Source organism: Helobdella robusta (genome assembly GCF_000326865.2).
Source record: "Helobdella robusta unplaced genomic scaffold HELROscaffold_11, whole genome shotgun sequence".
Classification (NCBI taxonomy): Eukaryota; Metazoa; Annelida; class Clitellata; order Rhynchobdellida; family Glossiphoniidae; genus Helobdella; species Helobdella robusta.
This window is the reverse complement of record NW_008703617.1, coordinates 173,203-195,794: the sequence shown is the minus strand read 5'-3', so window position 1 is coordinate 195,794 and position 22,592 is coordinate 173,203. Positions and strand designations below refer to the sequence as shown.

At 32.0% G+C, this 22,592-nt stretch overlaps 3 protein-coding genes across 3 annotated transcripts; 2 read left to right on the top strand and 1 right to left on the bottom strand.

Annotated features, from left to right (window-relative positions):
• Nucleotides 1-366: 366 nt before the first annotated feature.
• HELRODRAFT_167054 (hypothetical protein) lies at nt 367-6,666 on the top strand (the record flags this gene model as incomplete). The annotated part of the gene is made up of 20 exons (XM_009012573.1): nt 367-444; nt 565-665; nt 1,038-1,206; nt 1,293-1,415; nt 1,539-1,600; nt 1,811-2,042; nt 2,116-2,259; nt 2,620-2,743; nt 2,936-3,062; nt 3,171-3,633; nt 3,755-3,946; nt 4,100-4,189; nt 4,298-4,372; nt 4,490-4,594; nt 4,664-4,755; nt 5,124-5,172; nt 5,263-5,374; nt 5,526-5,621; nt 5,759-5,988; nt 6,361-6,666. The coding sequence occupies 20 exons, from the start codon at nt 367-369 to the stop codon at nt 6,664-6,666; spliced, it is 2,970 nt and encodes a 989-aa protein (XP_009010821.1).
• A 327-nt stretch (nt 6,667-6,993) lies between these two features.
• On the bottom strand, nt 6,994-11,478 carry HELRODRAFT_167053 (hypothetical protein; the record flags this gene model as incomplete). The annotated part of the gene is made up of 11 exons (XM_009012572.1): nt 6,994-7,080; nt 7,230-7,636; nt 7,761-8,103; nt 8,265-8,575; nt 9,036-9,234; nt 9,349-9,455; nt 10,042-10,076; nt 10,223-10,622; nt 10,863-10,974; nt 11,193-11,250; nt 11,402-11,478. 11 exons carry the CDS (start codon nt 11,476-11,478, stop codon nt 6,994-6,996), a joined length of 2,136 nt encoding a protein of 711 aa, XP_009010820.1.
• Nucleotides 11,479-12,844: 1,366 nt separating this feature from the next.
• HELRODRAFT_167052 (hypothetical protein) lies at nt 12,845-13,991 on the top strand (the record flags this gene model as incomplete). Its single annotated transcript, XM_009012571.1, has 3 exons — nt 12,845-12,959; nt 13,444-13,709; nt 13,830-13,991. The coding sequence occupies 3 exons, from the start codon at nt 12,845-12,847 to the stop codon at nt 13,989-13,991; spliced, it is 543 nt and encodes a 180-aa protein (XP_009010819.1).
• Between the last annotated feature and the right edge of the window lie 8,601 nt (nt 13,992-22,592).

The window sequence follows — 22,592 nt, the reverse complement described above, 5'->3', positions numbered from 1 at the left end:
AAGCATATTTTTATTTAAATAAAATTTTATCTATAAGACTCACAATATTTTATATATAATTAATTACGTAAATCTTAATAATCTATTGTGTAAAAAGTAAAGTCAATGTTTTAAATGATAAACTGCAAAGTGCAAATGTACACATCGTTCTGAATTCTACACTTCTATGTATATGGTACTGGTTAAAACTTCGATTAACGTTTGGTGATTTTTATAAGTAAACTTTGCTTAAAATCGATTCATGCGGCTCAAAATACATAATAAACTTAATTATTTTTAAATCTAAAAAACATTAATAAATTTTGTTTTAATGTTTCAATAGATTTTAAAGTTATCATTTGTTTGAATGCTTTGAAACTTTTAAAAATGAACGAATTTGTTAAGATCTCCGAACAATCATACCGATCATTGATGTTCGCTTTTGGAAAAGATGCCAAACTCGTGGTCAGTTTTTGTAAATTTTAGTTTTTTAAATTATTTTTTATCATTTTTACTTTTAAAATAAAAATTTCCTTATCTGCTGGATCTATCAAAATTTAAATTTTTTTAATTTTAATAAATAAGATACCTCGCATTGTTCATCTAACTCGAAGAGTTTCAAAAAGCAAATTGCCCCCACCAAAAATTTTATGGATAACAAAAGGAGACGAGTTTAAATATGCCAGGTGGGTAGATTGCAATTAATTTGTGATTAGTAATGGATTAGTTTTTTTTTATATAAAATTATAAATATTTTTATTCTAAATTATAGTTTAAACAAATTCATATAGTCATTTATATTCTTATTATTTATGGTTTTATATCTTGTGTTTAGCTTCAGTTGGTTTTTTTCCTGAGTTATCAAATCAAAAAATTTTCGATTCATTTCACCAAATAAAACCATCATTGTCAGATATAACGTCATTAATTACTGCTTACTCAACTATTATTATAAAAATCTGACCTTAATTCACTAAAATTCACTCAATTCACTAAAATTCACCACAGTTTATTTTTTCTAATCATTGAATTTTAATTAAAGAAAAATTTAATCTTAGGAAATGTGGCAAAACCTGGAGTAAGAAGATAAAGAATTTGAGTAAAAGCGACAGAATCAGTGATGTGCAGCTCTTGGAAATATTCCTCGCATCATCAACCATAACATTCTGCTCACCTTACAATACAAAAACTATATTAGGCCAGACTCACAATGCCTGTATATTCCAGGTTTGATAAACCATGTGTTGCATAAATCAATAGAACGTTGATATGATGAAAAAATAGTTTTTTGGTTTTAAAAATAAATTTTTCAGGGTTTAGAATTGCTAACTCCAAATATAATAGCAAGATGCGTGGAAACAGTAGGAAGGGGAGGAGTCATTCTATTTGTCCTCGAGGAACATCAATCATTCCATCAATTATGCCATCTACATTTGGTTTGACATCTTAATATTTTAGTGTATTAATATATAGTTGTCTATATTAAATGAGAATGCTTTTTTATGTTTATAAAATGAAAGTTAACTTTTGTTACTAATTTGTCTTTTAATTTTTTTTAGGAGGTTCATGATAAATTTAGAACTCATTGGTTTCCTGATGTGAAGCCTAAGTTTATGACAAGGTTCTCTTTGACATGTTAAAACATTTCATACTTTAATTTAATTAAACTTAACACCTATCTATCTATAGTAAATTTCTTTTTATATTAAATAATTAACTTTATAAAAGTGGATTTAAATTTTAGTAAAATGCTTTTAGAATGAAGTGAAAAAAAATATTAAGAGGTACAGATTCATAATAATTTGTTTCATTCATTCATTTTTTAATTCAGATTCATTCAGTCGCTCACTCGTTGTTATAGTTCTTTCGCGGTTGACGACAAGTTCAACATCACTCATTTATTCAACAATGATCAATATTCATCGAAAATTCCTCCAGCCAATGGAGATTCAACGTTAGATGTACACAGCTGTACAATCTCATACATCTCCAATGAACTAGCCAATCACGGGGAGCTGTTAAATATCTCGAAACTGATTGGCTGTTGTGCCACAGTTGATCAAGTACACAGATTTATTAATTAAATTATCAACAAGTTTTATAGTTATAAAAATAGAAACATCGTCTAATTGTTAGGTCACAGTGGTATTGAAGTTTTTTGAGTTGCTAAAGGTATCAGCCAATGAAAGCGCCTCTCTTTTAAGCTTGGTTTCCGGCAGGGGTCGGGGCAAGTCGGCCTCTATTGGCCTGGGATTGGTTGTCGCCATTTTAAATGGGTCGGTTCGTTGGGGCTATTTTTAGAAATTGATATTCGTACAGTTATAACTTTATCTAAAAATTTATTTCAAAAGGTTGTCGAATATTTGCGTGACGTCGCCGGGTGTTGAGAACGTTCAAACGCTCTTCCATTTTGTCGGTGTTGGTTTGGAGAGTGTCGGTTATCAGGTGGCTTATTTTGTATAGATTGACTGGTTGATTGGTTGGTTGGTTGATGGATTGGTTGATGGATTGGTTGATTGATTGACTGACTGATTGATTGATTGGTTGTTTGATTGAATGTTTAATTGAATTCTCCATTTTAAATACGCCAAATAAATTATTTTCACTTGTTTTTGTGTTTTTTTCTTCGCAAATCGAAAGGAAGATAAAGACTACATCTTTATCAGAAGCTGCAGCAGTGACAACAGTTGTAACAGTAAATACAAAAGCAATAATGCCAATGATAGCTGTGGTGAATTGAGTAGAAATGCGACTACCATTGAAGGTCTATTGATCTTAAAACACCACAGACAAACAATTAAGGTGATCTTTATTATTTTTAATAAAATAAATTTAATAATTTGATTAATAATTATATTATTTAATAATTATAGATCATAATAATAATTATTAATGTAACGGTTCAGGTTATACTAAATAAAATTTTTTTTTTTTAAATTTTCAAAGTATCACACAGCTGACAAATTTGACCTCTTGACCTCGTGCGACCTTCTATGCATCGACGAATCGGCAGCCATTCCCCTAAATTGGGTCAGATCACTGATCCAGGTCAAGTTATGTGTCATGGCCTCAACTATTCAAGGGTCAGAGTCTGTCTGCGTGTGTAATTTTTCAAAATTGTATTTGATGTAAATGTGAAAATGAGTTTGTCATTGTTATAATTGCATTGATTCGTAATTGTTTTCCTCCAGTTATGAAGGCACGGGCAGATCTCTATCGTTGAAGCTGCTATCAGAGCTGCGAAGGTCTTCCAGGATGTGTCCGACAAATGACGTCATCTTGCCAATGAATTCCGGCAAAAAATTGAAAAAAAGATCACACGAACTAATAGAATCATTGCTTTCGTCGTCAAAAACATCTTCATCAGCGGCAGCTGCTGCTGCTGCTGCTGGTGTATCAACATCAGCAGCGTCATTACACGAAATAACGTTGAACCACTGTATTCGTTATTGCAATGAAGACCCTGTTGAAAATTGGATGAATGATCTTTTCTGTCTGTCAGTTCAAGAACCCCCGCACATCGCTGATTTCCCTAATTTGGACTCCTGTCAGCTGTTTAGGATCAATCTAAGTTCACTTTTCGCGGGGTCTTCAGCCGTCAGTAACAAAGTGCTGGATGATATTGTGGCTATTTATGTAGCATCTCATTATAAAGTTCGTTTAGTAGTTTCGTACCGTTTAGAACCTTTTTATTATTCACGCTGTTGCATTATAATATGTTAATTTATAGTAAAAAAATTGTAATTAATTTATAATTTATCATTCTCGTCGTCAGAATTCGCCTAATGACTTGCTGATGCTGGCTGATGCGCCTGCCCACAGACTGTTCTGTCTTCTCGGCCCCAACACATCAATAATAATAAATAATAATAATGATAACGATGATGGTGATGATGAGAAGAATAAGAATACAAATAAAAATGATGTTGATCAGTATGATGGGCTGCAGATCATATGCGTAATGCAGGTGAATCGATTGGTTGATTGGTTGATTGATCGTACGGGCGAAAAATTAATTGTTTGTTTCTTTGTTTGATGACTTTGTTATTTAATAATTATAATAATAACTATCATAATAATTAATATCAATTATTATTAATAATTATTGTTAATTATTTAGGTTGCCTACGAAGGGAATTTGTCTGTGGAAACGTTGAGAATGCAAAGCAATGATAATGGCGATTTGATTCCATGGCTTATGAATCAACAGGTTTTTCTCTATTATTATTATTATTATTAATTATTATTATTATTTATTATTATTACTATTAATTTTTATTATTATAAATATTTATTATTGTTATTATTATTGTTGAAGTTTCCAAGTAGAAGGTTAGCAGAGAAGAAAGGTATTCGTATTGTAAGGATCGCTACTCATACGTCCTATCAAAAAGTCGGTCACGATTTTAAAAACGCATATCAATATAATTATAATAATAATAATTATTATTATTATAAATTGTTATTATTATTATTATAAATTGTTATCATTGTTATTCTTATTCTTCAGATGGGATATGGGAAAAGAGCTATGCAGTTGTTGGAGAATTTTTACAGTAGAGTTACTCAGAGTGGCAAAGGTTGTGCCTTCGTTACTGATGATGGTGCTAATAAGGTCAATTATTATTATCATTATTATCATTATTATTAGTGTTCGTAATTTTATTATAATTATTATTTACAGGCTGTGATATTTGAATCAGTTGACGATATAGAAGTGGATGAATGCCTCGATTACATTGGGACTAGCTTTGGTGCAAGTTTGAATCTGATTAGGTTTTTTTTTGTGGATAAAACTTTTTGGTATTGTATTGTATGGTTTTCTATTGTATTGTGTTGTATTGTATTATATTGTATTTTATCTTATTGTATTATAATTGTATAGTATTGTGTTGTATTGTATTGTATTGTAATTGTAGGCCTGTAGAGTCCATCTGCTGAGGTGCAAATGATGTCGTTATTGTTATTGAGGATGTTGATGTTGTTGTTGATGTTTTTGCTGTTGATGTTGTCGTTGATGTTGTTGATGTTGTCGTTGATGTTGTTGTTGATGATGTTGTTGATGTTGATGTTGTTGTTGATGTTGTTGTTGATGTGATTTATAGATTAAAAGTGAATTCAGATTTTATACTAACTTTTTTTAGATTCTGGAAAAGCTTGCACATGCATCCAGTTTATATATCACAAGTTCCGGTAAAATAAAATTATAGTTTTAAATTATGATCGTAATTTTAATTATTATTATAATATAATAATTATTATTATTAATTTATTATTTTACAGAACCTAACAACTGGCGAACACTCTTGTATATTCATGAAAGAAATAAATAATAATAATATTAATAATAATGAAAGCAATAAGAAAAAGTCATTTGTATTCAAGATGTGGTTGGGTTCGTTCATTGGTTGATTGAGAGTGATTGAATGATTGAATGTGTGAATGAGTGAATGGAATGAATAAATTGATGATTGAAGGAAGGATCCGTTAATAAATAATTGAACGAACGAATGAATGATTGATTTATAGATTTTTCAATTTCACAGATTTCAGACTTCGATTTCTAAGGCTTCTGCCCTACGACTTCAAACACATGAATACGCTCAGTGCTTTAGAGTTATTAACATGCACTCAAACCAAAGGTACATACGTGTGTATGTGCGTGTGTGTGTGTGTGTGCATGCATGTGTGTGTGTACGTATACCGTTACATCATTAATTAGTTATCTCTATACCATGTAATAGTCTTCACGATTAACGAGTAATGTACATTCTCAAAGGCCTACAACGCAAACATGTACAGAAACAGCTGATAGGGTCAGGAGAAGACAGAGAAAGGTTGCTCCTATACATGGAAGATAGGGTAGAATTGAGGGCCGTAAAGGATGTGATGCATTCGATCGCCTGCGACTTTTTTAGCAATTACTATCGTATTTCTAGCAAAAATTACGATAACGGTGATGATTCGCCAGCATCATCTTTGTTATCATCGCTGAAGAAGGAAAAGCTAGTGAGTATATGTTGTTGATGATGTTGTTGTTGATGTTGTTGTTGATGATGTTGTTGTTGAAGTTGTTGCTGATGTTGTTGTTGATAATGTTGATGTTGATAATGTTGATGTTGATGTTGTTGCTGATGTTGTTTTTGTTTTATAATTTAAGAATATCGCCGGGTCGATTTTTTGCTCTCGATTTATTTGAAATACAAACCTGGACTTTGAAGTATAAGTTTGAAAAAATCAAAAAAAAGCTTTTCATAAAAAGAAGTACGTGTGATGAAATCCGTGAGGCCATCTTGTCTTTTATTATTATTATTGTTGTTATAATTATTATTATTATTTTTGTTTTCTATGACATCATCATAACCACCATTCTTTCAACAGATGACTTTAGTTGGATGTTCGCTGCAAGGCAAAGACATAAAAACCATGGCGCGGGAATTAAACGAATATGAAAAGCTGAAGATTAGCGTTAATAAATCGAAAAAACATATCAGAAACAAAGATACTATGAATTTAAAACAGAAGAACTATGAATACCATGTCGTGTTGGGAACACTGAATCAGGCGTTCAAGATTATTTCGAAAATTTATATGGAAAGTCACAACAATGATGATGACGATAAGAAGAAGAAGAAGAATGATGAGGAAGACGATGAAGCCAAAAAGAAAAAGAGAAAATTGAAATGAATAAATGCAACCTTATAAAATACAAAGTGATCACGATAAGAATGGTTATAATGATGAGAGTAACAGTGTTGATAATGATGATAATATTGCTGATGATGATACCCTTCAGGACATTTGCATTTTTCAATTATAGCACCGCAAATTACAGCCAATCATTTTATTTCCTGATAAATTATTGTTCTTTGTTTAATTATTTGTTAATTAATTTGTAAGTTTCGCCTGTTCAGATGTCTCAGTTGTTGCCGACGATGCTGTTAATGATGATGATGATGATGATGATGCTGTTCATGATAATGATGATGATGATGGGACTACATGACGTCACGATCACGCGTTTCCGTTAGTTCTGTATAAGATATCATTTGAATTTTTGCCCAGCAGTTTCCTCGCCTTCGCCGTTAAAGTTGACTTGAACTGAGTTGAGAGTGTCAAAGATTTTGTTATTAAAATATGAAGTAAGGTTGTCAGAAATACTATTTTGTTTGATTATAAGTGTTTACTAAATTATTATCATATATATTTGCGTGAAGTCATAAATTTTCATGATATTGTTATAGATTTACCGATTGTTCTTTATTGTTTGAGAAGAGCTCGTCCAGCGGCGACACCTGCTTTAAATCGATGTCGGGCGCAGATGGTTCGGCGTGGGAGAGTCTCGATCCGATCGAGGAGTTATTCTGCAGTGATGTGTTGCTCCCTGGAATGCACGGACCGCCAAAATCGACTGGTTTGTAAAGATCTTTTCGGTACATGTCCATCTCGTTTCTCAGTGTTAAAGTGTTGAGAACTTGCGTCGGATTGGTAGGTCTCTGTTGAGATTGTTTCGTCGTGTGGTTGATGTGAGCCGGTGCTTCTACGTGCTGGCTCGAATTGTCGGTGGGTTTTCTAAATTGCGAATAATAATTTCTATTGTCCTCGACGTCGTTGTCTCGGTTGTAAGGCTTGACCAGGTTGACTCTGGGTGCTTGTTCTACGGTGGTTGAGTTTTTTTTTTTTTTTTTTAAAGAGTTCCAGTCAGGTGCAACATTTGGTTCTTTTATCAATAATTTAAAAAAAATGAGAATTGACTGAGCATTGTAGGTAGTTGTACTGACGTTTATGGTTGGATGAGAGGGCAACACTGACGTCTTCCAGTGCGGTTGTAGACTCGGTACACTCGGTTATTTGTTGACTCAAAATATGCGGTCGGTAAGACCGAATATTATCGAGCGAGTCGTCGTGGTTGGGTTCGAACGCCGGGTTATCTCTGGCATGCGATGCTCGTTCGGGCTGGTTCCATTTTTTATTTGATCTTTCGTTCGCCATTTTGCCGTTCAGAGATTGAGCCGTTAAATTGACGATGACGTCATCTTTTTGGCGTCGGTGGAGGGGAACTGGGTCGCTCTGATCGCCATCGTAGTCGCTATCCGAATCGGATGTCGGAGCGTGCGGACCACCCTGGAATCCATTTGGTACAAGTTAGTAAATGAATCATTTCTCCAAAGTTGTTGGCAGTAAGTAACTTTGAAGTTATATTTCCTCATTACATTATTTTACAGTAATATATTTTATTATGAAAAATCGCTGGTTAAATAGTTGAAAAGTGAAACATTTCAAACCTCGTCTATTCTTTCCAGTGCAATAGATTTACCAGTAACAGCACCATTAGCAGCAGCAGTAGAAACGTCACCACAAACATCTTCTGTACTTCTATAGAGACCAGTGCTATTGTTATGCATCCAGAGCCTTTTTGAACTCTTTTGATCATGCGGTCCAGTAATGCTTCTAACGTAAATCTCACACTCTGATTTCGGAATATCTTTTTGGTCTTTGAGTTTTTTTCTGTGCAAGTATAAGCAGAGGAGGATGATGAATAGGATAATTCCTACTGCAAATAGTATTCCGCACGATACGCCTACTGCCAAGTAATCTGTAAAAGTTTTTTTTATTAGATCATCGTGTGTTGGTTCGTTGTCTTTGTATTAATTTTCAAACTTTTTCTATTCAAAGTGGTGCTACGTTGTAATTGTTGAAAAATTAGATGTGAAATTGTTGAATTTTGTGAAATTTTCCGATGAATTAATGGTTATTTTCAAAATAATTTTGAAATTTCAACTATTTACAGGGCGTATGTAACGTTACATTTCGTTAGGAAATCTTACGTGGAACTATTGGTCAGTTTGTACAACGGTCATTGTTGGCTGAATTTTTAAAAAATCTAAAATGAAATAGTGTATATTTTTAAGGGTAAATTAATCAGAAGGTGAAAAATTGCATTTACTCATTTGAGGAACGCTTGGCGTTGATGTTCCATTGTTGTATTTTTTAATATCTGTAATTATTGGCAGTAGATTTAATACTTATTTCAGTAAATTTAATTCAAATCTAACCAAACGTCCCGTTGATGAAAAGACCAGGTAGTGTGCTCGATAAGCTATTCTCCCAGGCTGTTTTGTCCTCCACCAGCGATGTATCATTTCCGAATACCGACAGAACCGATTCGATTTTAACGCTGCCTTGCGATAACCTGTAGTTCCTGTCGATTCCTTTGAATGTCTCCTTCAGCACTTCCTTACATGACGTCATCAACTTCAGGATGGGTGGAGTGTAGCATTAAATGAATATAATCAATCACACATACATATATACACACATACATATAGATATATATATAAACACACACACACATTTATGCACACAAACCCCGTCTTCAAATATGGCAAGAACTTTCACGTATTCGGTTGAATTTATTATAGACATTTCAGTGCGGTAATCGTGATGAATCTTGAAAGACAAGCTATAGTCATTTACTGTTCGCAAATGAATGAATGAGTGAGTGAATAATTGATTGAATGAATGATTCGATAAATGAGTTATTGAATGAATTATTGAATGAATGAATGAATTATTGAATGAGGGAATGAAAGTGAAAATGCTAAAAAATAAAACAAGAGCAACGATTGGGCGTGAATACATTTCACAGCAAAATAAATACACAATACAGAAATATCTAAAATTCATCCTACGACATATTTATTTATTTATTAACTATTATTATTATTATTATTCCTTATTACTTTTGTAATAATAATTATTATTAATTCATTTATTATTATTGTTTATAATAAAAAGACCATTGTAAAGCTGTCTGTCGCCTGTGAAGACGTTTAAAAAATATAGCCATTTATTAATTTTTATTTTGATAGTACTTACTACTACAGCTGCTACTACAGCTGCTGCTTCTACAGCTGCTGCTACTACTACTACAGCTGCTACTAAAGCTGCTGCTACTAATACAGCAGCTACTACTACTACTACAGCTTCTAATACTATTACGACTACTACTATATATAGTGTAATTAATTAAAGGTCTTTAAAATTTAGAAATAGACAGACCGATTGAAGCAGCTGTAGTAGTAAGTTGGATCGTACTAGGGATGGGTGTGGTTGGTGGTGGTGGGGACGACGATGACGTAGGCGTTAGTGGAAGTGTTGCTGATGGGGGTGGAGGTCCTATTGTGGTGAAAACTATTGTCGTCATCTTTGTTTCCGCCGAGATTGTTGTATTCATGCTAACCACCGTAGAACTCCCAGAAAAGGATGCTGCTGTAACTGTTTCCGATGTGTTAGTGCTGTTTGAGTCATCAACAGCGCAAACTTCGCAACGTTTTGTTTGCGTTGAACTTGATTGAGCGACCACCTCTGGAGATTTTGTTGTTGGTTGTGGTAAGGTTGGTGGCTTCCGTTAGTGCTGGTGTCGTTGACGTTGTCCGTGTTGATCTGCTTCTTGGTGTTGGCGGCAGTGGTGGTGGCGGTGGTGGCGGCGGCTGTGATGGTGGTGGCGGCGGCTGTGATGGTGGCGGCGGCGGTGGTGGCGGCGGCTGTGATGGTGGCGGCGGTTGTGTCGTTAATGTCGACATTAGTTGAGCTGTTGATGTAGACGGCGCTGATGTTGTTGTTGTAGTTGTACCGTGATGCTTTAGTAAATTTAAATTCGCGAGGGAGTCGTTATTAGTGTTGATTAAATTCATGGTTGTTGTGGTTGTGGTTGTTGTGGTTGTGTTGTCGCTGTGGTTAACATTTTCAGCTATCTTAACAACTATTTGAGACGGTAGTTTGCAATTCGTTAGCGACATGTTGGAAGCTAACACTAGAATACTTAATAGGACGTAAAATTTTCTGCTGTACTTCTGTCGAAACGATGTTATGGCTGTTACATGAGATGTGATTGTTGTTGAATGCTCTGCCCATCGAGGTTTCCTTCTTTCTGTCATCCGTAGCATTTTTCAACACTGATTTCTCTGTTAATTTCAGTTCCGGAGATTCAATCTGTAACAGTTGTCGTTGTTGATGTTTTATCAAGTGGTTTTGTTGATGTTGTTGATGTTGTTGCTGCTTTATCTTTTGTTGCTCACGATGTCGTTGATTTAGTTGATGGCGACGAAGTTTTCGCCGTGAGAACGTTTGATGAGAATTTCATGCTCATCGCTGGTGATAACTTTCTGTGTTTTATAACTTTTCCATGTATTCGATCGTAAAACCCTCACCAGAGTCTTCTTGCTTGCTGATATTTCTGTTGAAAAAAAATAACGCCAAACTTCAAATCTAGATTATAACGTGAAAAATTATAGAAAAATATTATTTATAATCTAATCACAGCTATAATTTATGAAGATTATTACATTTAATAAAAAAAATTTTAATAATAAAATATAATAAAATAATAAAAATATTGAATATTTATAATAATACTGACGGGTTGCTCTTCACGCTCAAATTTTGGCTTCTCAAAATTTCAGCCCTATCCTTAAGTGTGTTTCTAAATTGCGTCATATAAACATATATATATATATATATATATATATATATATTGTGTACATACATGGGTATATATATATATATATATATATATATATATTTATATAAAAGAGAGGAAAGAAGAAATAAAGAGAAAAATGGGTGGATAATCTGTATCAGTATACTTACCTTTATTAATGACTCTTTCTCTCTCTCTTTCTCTCTTTCTCTTTCTCTCTCTCTCTATATATATATATATATATATATATATATATATATATATATATATATATCTATATATATATATATATAATAGGGACATATATATATATATATATATATATATATATATATATATATGGAATATAACATATATTCTATATATATATATGTATAATACAGGTAAGTGACGACTAGTGTATGCAAAGCATAGCAATCAGGCACCTGCCAATATACAATACACAGTGCGTAGTAAATGAAGCGCCTGATGAATCATATACGCGTGTATGCCTGCTTGTGTGTTTAATGTTATTGTCACTCAGTTAAGATCTTCTCTTGGATGGGAGAGAGAGAAAGTGAAAAAATGAGAGTGAATATGATTATTTGAAGGAGGATGATGAGGTTGAAATCAGAGGGGATGTTTGATTTGGATGATTTCGAGTGTGCGCCATATTATATGAAGTGACTGTTGATAGGTGCGTGTCATGTCATGTTCTTGTGTAAATTTTAATCGCAATTATAACATTGATTAGTATTATTTCTATTATTTGATGATTTGTTAGCTATTGATTGGCTCTGAGTCTGTTATTTATTGAGAATGAATGTGTTGAAATGAATTGTAAGCTGTTTCAGTTGAATGGTTGATTGATTTGTTCTCGGCTGGTTAAAAATCATATATTACCATGGTCGTCTAGTGGGTTATACATCTGCAGTGTTAGCAACGAGTGAATATTTCTCCTGTTGCTTGCTTGCTATGTTGATCTTCTCGGTCATGAATCCTCGTCTTCTTTGTCTTCCTCTCTTTCTCCTTTCTCTCGTATGATCTTTTTAAATAATCAATTCCATTTTCTAGTTGTCTGACCATAATAATTTAGTTTTTGTATTTTTTAGTAGCATTTTATTATTCCTGCTATTTGAGTACTTATAATACACCAAATTATTGTTTGCTCGTTGTTTTCTAGGGATTATGATATTTGATAGAAAGTGCACATTTTAATTTAAATAAATTAAACATAAAGTTATTAGATACATTGATATTTATTATATTTGTTAAAGATCACTGTATTGATATAGTTAATTCTACACCTGCAACTCTATGGTCATTTAAAACTTTGATGTAAAACTTATCTTACTTATTAAGAAAAAGTTTACTTTTAAATTTAACGCAAAGTGAGCAAAAAAAATGTCAAAGCGTAAAAATCCTTTTAGAGAAGTTGACAGTGCAATTCAAGTTAAAATGTGCGTCAGTCAAAAATTTTTAGATGAAAAATCGGACGAAAAGATGCAAAAAGTTTACGGTTGGTTACTAACTAAACAAACTTCTGTCTCCTGTACTACATCCATCCTCACCTTAGAGCTCTTAGCAGCCCTTAGTTAAGCCTGCTTAAGGCTTAACTAAGGCTTTTTTTAAGGCTTTTTTAAGCCTTAAGCTTACCTCTACGCTTACCTTCAAACCTAACTTTTTCTAGCTTTCTTTTTGCCAGTTTCTAAATAAAATGTCAATAAATTAATTTCTATTCAATTAATAAATGTTTTAAAACTTGAAAGTTTTATCATCCTAAAGACCTAAACCTTGACCTAAATCCTAAAGTCTTGGCTAAACTTACTACTTGCTCAGTTTAGTTAGCTGGTCCTCTATTTAAATTTCTTATGTTTATTTAATTTTTTCGGTTTTTCCTTCTTTTTTGTGTCCTCATAATTAAAAATTTTGATTTAGTATTTATTTGTTACCATTGCTGTTATTTTTATCAAAGTTTTCAATTAAATTTTTTATATGAATAGAGAAAACCAAGCAGTTGCTCTTTGCTGGTTCTAAGAATGCTTTCACCCTCACTACAACGACTAATAATGATGAAAACACGATGGAGTTTGCTGAAGGCATGCAGGAAAATTTAAATGAAAGCAGTTTGACTAATAAACAAACAGACAGTCATACAAAAGATATTTCAAATAGTACATGCTTCAGACAGTTGACTTTCTCTTCTAATGGCCAGTTGAGTGTTGGCCAGGCAATATGGTCAGAAAGAAACGGTGACAAGATCTTAAATGTTTAAATTCAATTTTTTTCTAACTCAAATTTTCAATTTGTTATACAATCATTTCTCATTAACATTTCAAAAGCTAACATCACCAATTAAACATTAACAATAAATGAACATGTCATTCAGATGACGGTCGTATTTGTCTTTCCTGCCAACAAAATCTTCCAAAAAATGGTCCAAGTTACGAATGTTCACACTGTTCTTGGTGCTGCATTCCTCTCTGCTCTCATTGTACTAGGAGCTGTGTACTGTGTGATGACGTCTTCTGCTACTTATGTGCACATTTAGAGTTGGCTCTCTATCTTTATTAATTTGCCTCAATATTTGTCTAATTTTCTCAAATGAAACAACATTTAAGTTATTTTTATCGAGGTAAGTTACACAAAAAGCAATGTAAAATTATTCCAAAGATCATAACTTTTGAAAGTTTTGTGGTGAACGGTTGATACAGAAATTATTAACAACAAAACTCTTTCACAATCTATTTACTAGAAATCATAAAATTTATAAAAAAATAATTATCTTATTTTCTATTAGAAGTAAAAATCACAGTGTTAATTTCATATTTACACCGTTCATCCCTTTTTTCATTCAACAGTTATTCAGGTGCCAATGAGTTAGCGTACTGCCTGCAATGTAAGAGTTCAACACGTCGCTAACATTCAACATTATGTACAGCTGTTTGTTGATTCACCCTCTTCTTTAAATTATCTTCATTTTATTCTTTCAATTTTTTGAGTTGTGATTTTGTCTTAGCAATCTTCACTTGTCCACCCATCCCTAGGCATTTGTTATTTTATCACCATGAAATACGTTATATTCTGTCAGTAATTTGTGGTGAAATTTTTGCTTTTAACAATCCCTTGTATGATCATTGAGTCATCGTCATCATCATCATCACCATCGAATCATCATCATCATCATCACCATCGAATCATCATCATCATCAACACCATCGAATCATCATCATCATCATCACCATCGAATCATCATCATCATCATCACCGTCGTTGAGTCATGATTCTCAAGATGTTTCATGTCTTATCTGGTTACTTTGTACAACACTGTTGAATAAATTGCTGTTTTTATTTTAGGTATTTCCTAATTTCGATCAAGTGTGAATGCAAATAGTTTCGTGTTTCGTGCAATTATCAGTTGCAGGTGGCGAATGCATATCTGAGTTCATGATGAACACACACGCACGCACGCAATCTACTCAATTTGTTTAATGTGTGTTGAATCATACGTCCAAAAAGCGTTTCTATTTTATAATATTTTCACATGTTACCATTCTATTTTCTTTAATTATTTGCGAAATCTTGATTTAAGTTCTTGAATTGTATATTGAAAATTAATAAAATATTAAAAAGATCTCACTGAATTTCAATTACTTCTGTCTGATTGAAGTAAAAAATATGTATATTATATATCTATATATATTATATTATGATGTGATTATTAATATTTGGATTAAAATTATGTAAAATCGTTATTATTCTTAATTTAATTTGACGTGATTTCTATATACGTGATCATGGTTTTTATTTCAAAAGCATTCTTCCTGTATGTGATTTGATGGTTTTTGTGTTTTTAAAAGCTTCTAAATCATTCTCATTTCAATAATAAGGAATGTTAGTAACAGTGCATAGTTTGGTTATTACATACACATATATATATACTTACGTAGATATTTTACAACGTCACATATTTTGCAATTTAAAGCGGGAAAGCATGGTCTTGAGTTATTTTGAATAGTATCGTTCAATTGTACAGTGACAGGTCCAATCAGAATGTTGCACTAGTGTTTGTTGACGGCAAATTAGTTTGGTTATTTTGTTGTAAATACTATATAGAGCATAAACCTGTAAGTAAAGATATCAACCATTTTCCGAGGTTCGTTTGTTTATTTTCGTTGACATTAATTTTACAATAATTAAATAAATTTTCTTCATTGATTCAGGTTTGCTCATTATTGTACTGCTTACTGTTTTTTTCAATTTACCATTATGATTATTTTTTGTGATAAGATTCAACACAAATACTCACACACACACTCACACACACATTACAATAAGTAACTAATAGTTAAGTTTGGGAGGCATAATTCAATCTTAGATAGGATATATACGATTAACATTAAGTAGCGGAACAGGTACTTCGGTAAGTTTCATCTCTTCCTTTTAGACTTTTTTGCATTTGCACTACACGCGCCGGCGTATTACACACAACACACACAAAGGCATACATAAATGCATACATTAGTAATTGAGCGTAATTTTACCTTCCTAAATTTCTTATTTACTAAGGTTGAGAGTATTTAATGTCTTAAGTAGCAAGGCCCAACCTTAAGAAAAGAGCTAAGGGCAATTAGCCAATTATTTATGATGTAATAATAATTGTAATCGTAATGTAAGGATAGGAACAATCTTGTAATGTAAATTAAACATCGTGTATCGATAGGTAAGTTAATTATTTGATGATTTTCAGATGGTGGTCTCGCTTGTGATTGCCGGTGCACTTCAGATAGTGGCCGGTCCAACTAAAAGTAAGTATTCATCTGCGTTGTCATAGAAATAAGGCGTTGTAAAAGTAGAAATAAGGTGCCTTAGTGTAAATGTAAATTTGAATAATAAATAGACCATCAAAGCCATGAAATAATGAATAAAATTTCAAAAATTTTGAATAAATTTAAAAAATTAACAACAGAAATATAACAATTTAACAATTTTTAATGCAAAACAAATTTTTATTAAAAAATAAATTTTAGTTTTCATAGTTTTTGACACTTTTTCAAAAAAAAAATTTCAATGCATTTTACGGTAGATAGCAAAGTCGTAAAAATTGCTTTTTTCAGTAATTTATTCGCTAAGTTGTCTGTGCACACAGTATCTAAAAGTGACGTTCGCCGTGATACTGTAGTTTTATATATTAATGCCGATTTTGACATGAATTCCCTGATTTCTTTGCCAATTTTCCTAACATAAATATTTTTATTCAATTTGATTTTTTGCAAATGCAGCCTATTGTTGTATTGTATAAAAAATTTTGACCACAATTTTTCTGCTTATGTTATGACTCATAACATAAGCAGAAAAATTATGAGTTATGCCATTGAACTTTTACTAGAATTAAATTAAAAGTTAGTGTTAAACAGAAAATAATACTTTTTCTAAATATAAACTAAAAAAAGTTATAGTTTTAAACCGATAAAAGTCAATTAATAAAAAAACGATTTTTTAAATTTTAATGTCACATTTTATAAACATAGCATATATATTATATATTGTTTTCCTAATTTGTGATACAATAACAATTTGTGAAAATAATCTCAATAAATAGTAAAATTACAATGTTAATGAATTAGTATTAATTGTTAGATAGATAAGTTAAATTTTTTATTGTAACATTTGGAGAAATTTATGAATAATTCATATTCTTAACTTTAATTATTGCAGGCATAGCATTACCAATCCCAGATATGAGTTGACAAAATAATGAATGTCAAGCCAAGCTCTCCTCATATTTCATTTTCTCCATCTATTAGAATGGTAATAAAGTTTTTAAACATTGTGAAAAAAACATTGTTTTTAAATTTAAATGATAATACTCTATGTTTATTTATACTTCAAGGTAAAAGTAAAATATTTCTTGACAGCCTGAAACATGAAGTTTATTCCAAATGTAAGTGTTTTAGCATTACTGAAAGTTTCTGACTCATATCGATTCTCATTGTTGATATTGAATGTTGCTTTGTTTTATCTTAATTTTTATCTTCTTTATAAAAATCCAGAATCACCAACTTTACCTTCCAGCTAGCCAAACAATGACCAATTGGTGTTACTTCATTACAAAGTTGGACTAAGAAATCAACCTGGTGCATGAAGAAAGTTGACTTGTCAATTTTTGAAATGCATGCTGCCTCAAATTTTCAATCTATAATCATTGCATAAATATTGTATTGAATAAGAGAATCAATATCTTAACGACACTAAAACCTTCCTTGTGATCATAATTCATTTCAAATTTTATTTCCTATATTAATTTATAATAATCTTTGAAGCTGCGAATTTGATAAAAATAAAGATTTTACACAAAACTGGCTAACTCACCTCTGTTTGTTGCTTTTACAGAGTGAAAATTAAAAAAATCAGAAAAAAATTTTTTTTCTCACGAACATTTATAAACTAATCAACGATTAACGACCAACAAAAGGACATTAAATATTGTTCCACTGCAATCGTAACATTAACGGTAACGACATTGATAAAAATTAAGAGGAAACCAATGAAAGCCTACAATGAAATTCATTAATTCTCGCTTCAAATAAAATGGACAACACAAAAGACTTCGCCATAATTTTGTAGACAGAAAACACTGCACATAAAGTGATGCACGCAAACATACACTCTCGAATGTGCACACATGCATACATATAAACATGTTTCCCCCTCAATGTTTTTTAACGGAAACCAATGACTCCTGCTTCTAAAAGTTTCTCAATCTTCTTGGCTATTTCTGGGTTCTTCAAATGTCTTGAAAAAAAGAAGATTAGGCAAACTATTAGTAATATTGCTTCTTTATAAGGGTAAAAAGATAGAGAAAAAGTAATTGAAATTGCGTAAACATGAAAATCTGAACAAATTATACAAGCCAATAACAAACAAACAAAAACATACTCCTGCAAAGCCTTAGGATCTTTATTCATTTGTTGTAATATGAGCTGCATGGCTGGGTCTCCTAATATTTGCTGCACTTCTGGGTCCTGCATGGCTCTCTTGCGTATTGCTTCTGGATTGTTACCACTCTCTTTCAAACAACTTGAAAAAAAATTAATTTATACAATCAACCATCCTGAAATGTACAGCCATGTAATAAAGGTTATTTGGCAAAACTACTAGAAATATTTCAGGTGCTTAACTGAATTTCAATTAAATATATAAATGTAAACCTTTTGTAGCCTTCCAAAGCTTCTTGACAATTTGGTTCGATATCAAGAGCCTTCTGATAGGCATCAAGTGCCTTGTCAGTGTCCTTCATAGCCAAGTAACACGCTCCCTTCCTTAAATGACCTTTCACTGGGTTCAGATTAAAGTTTATTTTAATATTGAGCTATGTAAATGACAAAACATTTTCTATGCTAATCAATATTTTTTATCAACTAACCAAAAGTGGGCTCCAATCTAATGCACTCATCACAATCTCTTATGGCCATACCAAACTCCAGCAGCTTCATGTAGCAAGCAGCTCTGTTTGATAGTAGTTTGACAGTCATTGAAATTAACAATCCTTCACTTACATTTCCTTATAAACAACATGGATGTACATTAAATTAATCAAAATTGTGTTTGTATAAAATAACATGTAAACACCTGTTACTGTAGAGTTTAGCATCAGATGGATTTCTTTTGATTGCCTCGGTGTAGTGAGTCATCGCCGAAGGGTAGTCACCTGGGTTAATTTTAAATCACGTTGACAATTAGCCAAACAACCAAAAGAACACAACACTAATGATGAACATTTTAATTCAAATTATGACAATTCAACACACCTTTGGTAAAAAAATCATTGCCCTTTTGCTTCATAGCCAGTGAAAGCTCAGGATTGATGTAGGCCAGACGCTCCTGCTCTTTAATCGTTTTTTCAACCTGAAACAAATTTCAAAATAAAAATAGGAACACAAACTAAAAAATCTTTTTAGAAAAAACTAAAAAAGTTTTATAACCTCCTGTGCCTTCTTGATGACCTCAGGATCTCGATGCTCTGATAAGGATTTGTTGTAGTAGACAAGTGCGCTCTTAAGATCATTCTTCTTTTGGTACGCATTACCCTGCCTTGCTAATGCTCTGGATTAATAAAATAAATCATAAATCTATTTAAAAACATTATAAAGAGTAATCTATATTAAATTTTGTAATGAAAATGCAGAAAACAATTTTTCATTTGATGGTTTCACATTCATCAACACAAATGAAACAACCAAACAGAAAAAAATTATTTAAGAAATAACTTGGCAATGAGTTTGAAGTCAGCTCTGTGTTCCCTGCCTTTTTCAACTGCCTCTTCACATGTTTTAATGCACTTGTCGTAATCTTTCATCTCAAAGTAAACAGCTGTTATTGTTTTTTGAAGCAATTTTAAATCAACATAAGAGTTCAAGCTTGACACACCTTACTTCCAAAAAATTTGAATAACTTTACGCATTTATAACAAAAATAAGTTTAATTATACGCAAATAATTGTAAAACATTGTCAAAAATAAAATAAAAACTGAAGCAAGAAAAATAAGTAGAGAGGCATGTAGACCTGCTTCATTATTTTTATAAATGATGTTGTTTGGCTCAAGTTCAAATGCCTTCTTATAATGCTGCAGTGCTGCCTCAAAGTCTCTCTTCTTGTAAGCTGCATTGCCTAGCTCTTTCTCTTTCAGTGCCTGGAATAAATGTATCATTTTATGTAGATGCTATAGTAAATTGCAATAACTCAAATGGCATGATTGTATTTCAGAGTAATAAATGGCAGAGCTAGAATCAAAAATTAACTGAAAATAACAAAAGATGACACTGTAAAAAAAACATGCATGCTCTTGAAATGAAAATACATTTATCGTTAATTACTTCTTTGTTAACATCAAGACAATCTCCTGATGATTTAGATGCACTTTTACTCTCACTTTTTGACTTTTCCCCATCTGCCTTTTTATTTTTTATTTTTTCTTCTTCATCCTTCATTTCAACATCATTGTTGCCAGCATCGCTATCTTCATCATCATCATCATCATCATTGTTATTGTTGGTGCTATTGTTTTTGTCTTTTTTCATTTTATTTTTCAATTCATCTCCATTGAAAACATCAAAACTCAGACCAAGAAGAGCACCAAATGTTGTCATAATTCGTGGATCAGATAGGAAATTTCTATTTTTTTTCAAATAAAAAACCATTGTTAAGCAAAAATAAATTTTTCCCTAATTTGTCTTTTGAAAAAAATTGAGTAAGAAATAATGAAAGCCACTAAACGATATATTCTTGGGGTCTTTTTGTAAAGCTTGAATAATGAATCGATAAGAAGGATCTTTTAAAAATTCTCTTGTTTTGGGATTTGCTTCTAGTTTTTGCCACAAGTTAGGATCAGTAAAAGGATTACCAAATGTGTTTTTTGGATCTTCACCAGATCCTTCTGTCAAATCAAATTTCAACAAGAATTTCAGCTATCCATTTAAAATTGAAATACAAAAAAACACAAAAGGTCTAATTCTATTATAATACCTTGCTCAGACTTAATATCCTCAATAGCTTGTTTCACTTGTTGGTTATTTGGGTCTAACTTAAGCGCTTCGTCATAAGCCTTCAAGGCATCTTCAAATCGTTTTAATCCTGCATAAGCAGCTCCTTTTCTAGAATAGCCCTATATATTAGTGAATTTCAAATGATTTTTTTTTTAAAGATGAACAAAACTTTGAAAATCTTGAACTGAACATAGGTAGATCAACATCAAAATCAAACACTAAATACTCTGTCACTTTGCAAATTTAACCTTCGACCAGCCAGGTTTAATTCTTATGGCTTCTTCTGCATCAAACAGTGCTTCATTGTACCTACCAGCTTTGCAATAAGCGGCTGAGCGATTGCTGAATAGTATCTCGTTGACTTTTGCAAAATTTATTGCCTCTGTGTAGAATTTTATGGCTTCATCAGTGTTACCTTTCGATAAGGCTTCATTGCCTTTCTTTTTAAGATCTTCAATCTTTAGATGATTTAAAAAATCAAACAAAAAATTATTTTTTCATAGACATAAATTTCACGCAGATACTGAGATTAAAAAAAAAGTTAAATGAAAAAAAGGACAAAGACCAAGAATCTTGATTTGAAAACCAACGCGAGCCCAAACTCGCCAGAGCATGCATGTCGTCGTTAGGGCGAAATATTTTGCGTGAATAAGTCTAAAAAAAGAACAAAACTTACTTCATTGGCCATTTTACTTCTGGAAAATAACCTTTAGAGAATGATGAAACGAAACCAGAAACGCAAATAAAATGAGAATTATCTAGATCACTAAGCAGTTTTTATTCTAGAACATCGCTCACTTATAAGAAAAAACATGTAGCGCACAACGCGTGAAAGTATTTTTTTGAGACGAAAAACTTAAAACCCACATTCGACAGCAACGCGACATAAATTTGTTTTTCCAAACAAGAAAAATATTAAGTCACCATCAATACACGAGGCGTTAATATTACACATCAGCCGGCACCAAGTTACACACGGCAACAACTTTTCACACCACACGCCAGTCAGCACAAATCAAAATTAAATTTGTAATTAGAGACATCATCATCATCATCATCATGTTGACCGATATGCTGAGAATCTGACCCATCATAAATAGGATTGCTCATGACAGAAGTGAACTCGGTCTGACTTGCATCACCAAAAAACATTTCATCAACTTCTGATAGCGACTCACAGCTTAATATTATCACATCTTCATCTCTTTTTTTCATATCTTCGTCCTGAAACGAATTTATTTGTGATGCATATCAAAATATATTTTTCAATAAGACAAATACGAAATACAATAAATTTTTAATAACAAAATTACTTGCATAACTATTATTTGATTTTATGTTGCATTTCAAAAAGTCACATTTATCATTCTCTAAAGTTTCTCTGCCAGACAAGCAAAAAGGATCTACAACAATTTTCAAAAACTTTTCAGGAATTGTATCAGAAAGTCCAAAATGATCAACTTTATTATTTTCATTGATGTCACTGCTATCATCATAACTGTTGCCATTATCATTGTTGTCATCATTCTTGTTGTTTTTGTAAATGTAATTATTGTCTTGTTCTTTATTCTCAGGATTGCCTTTACCTGGCAATTGATCATCATTG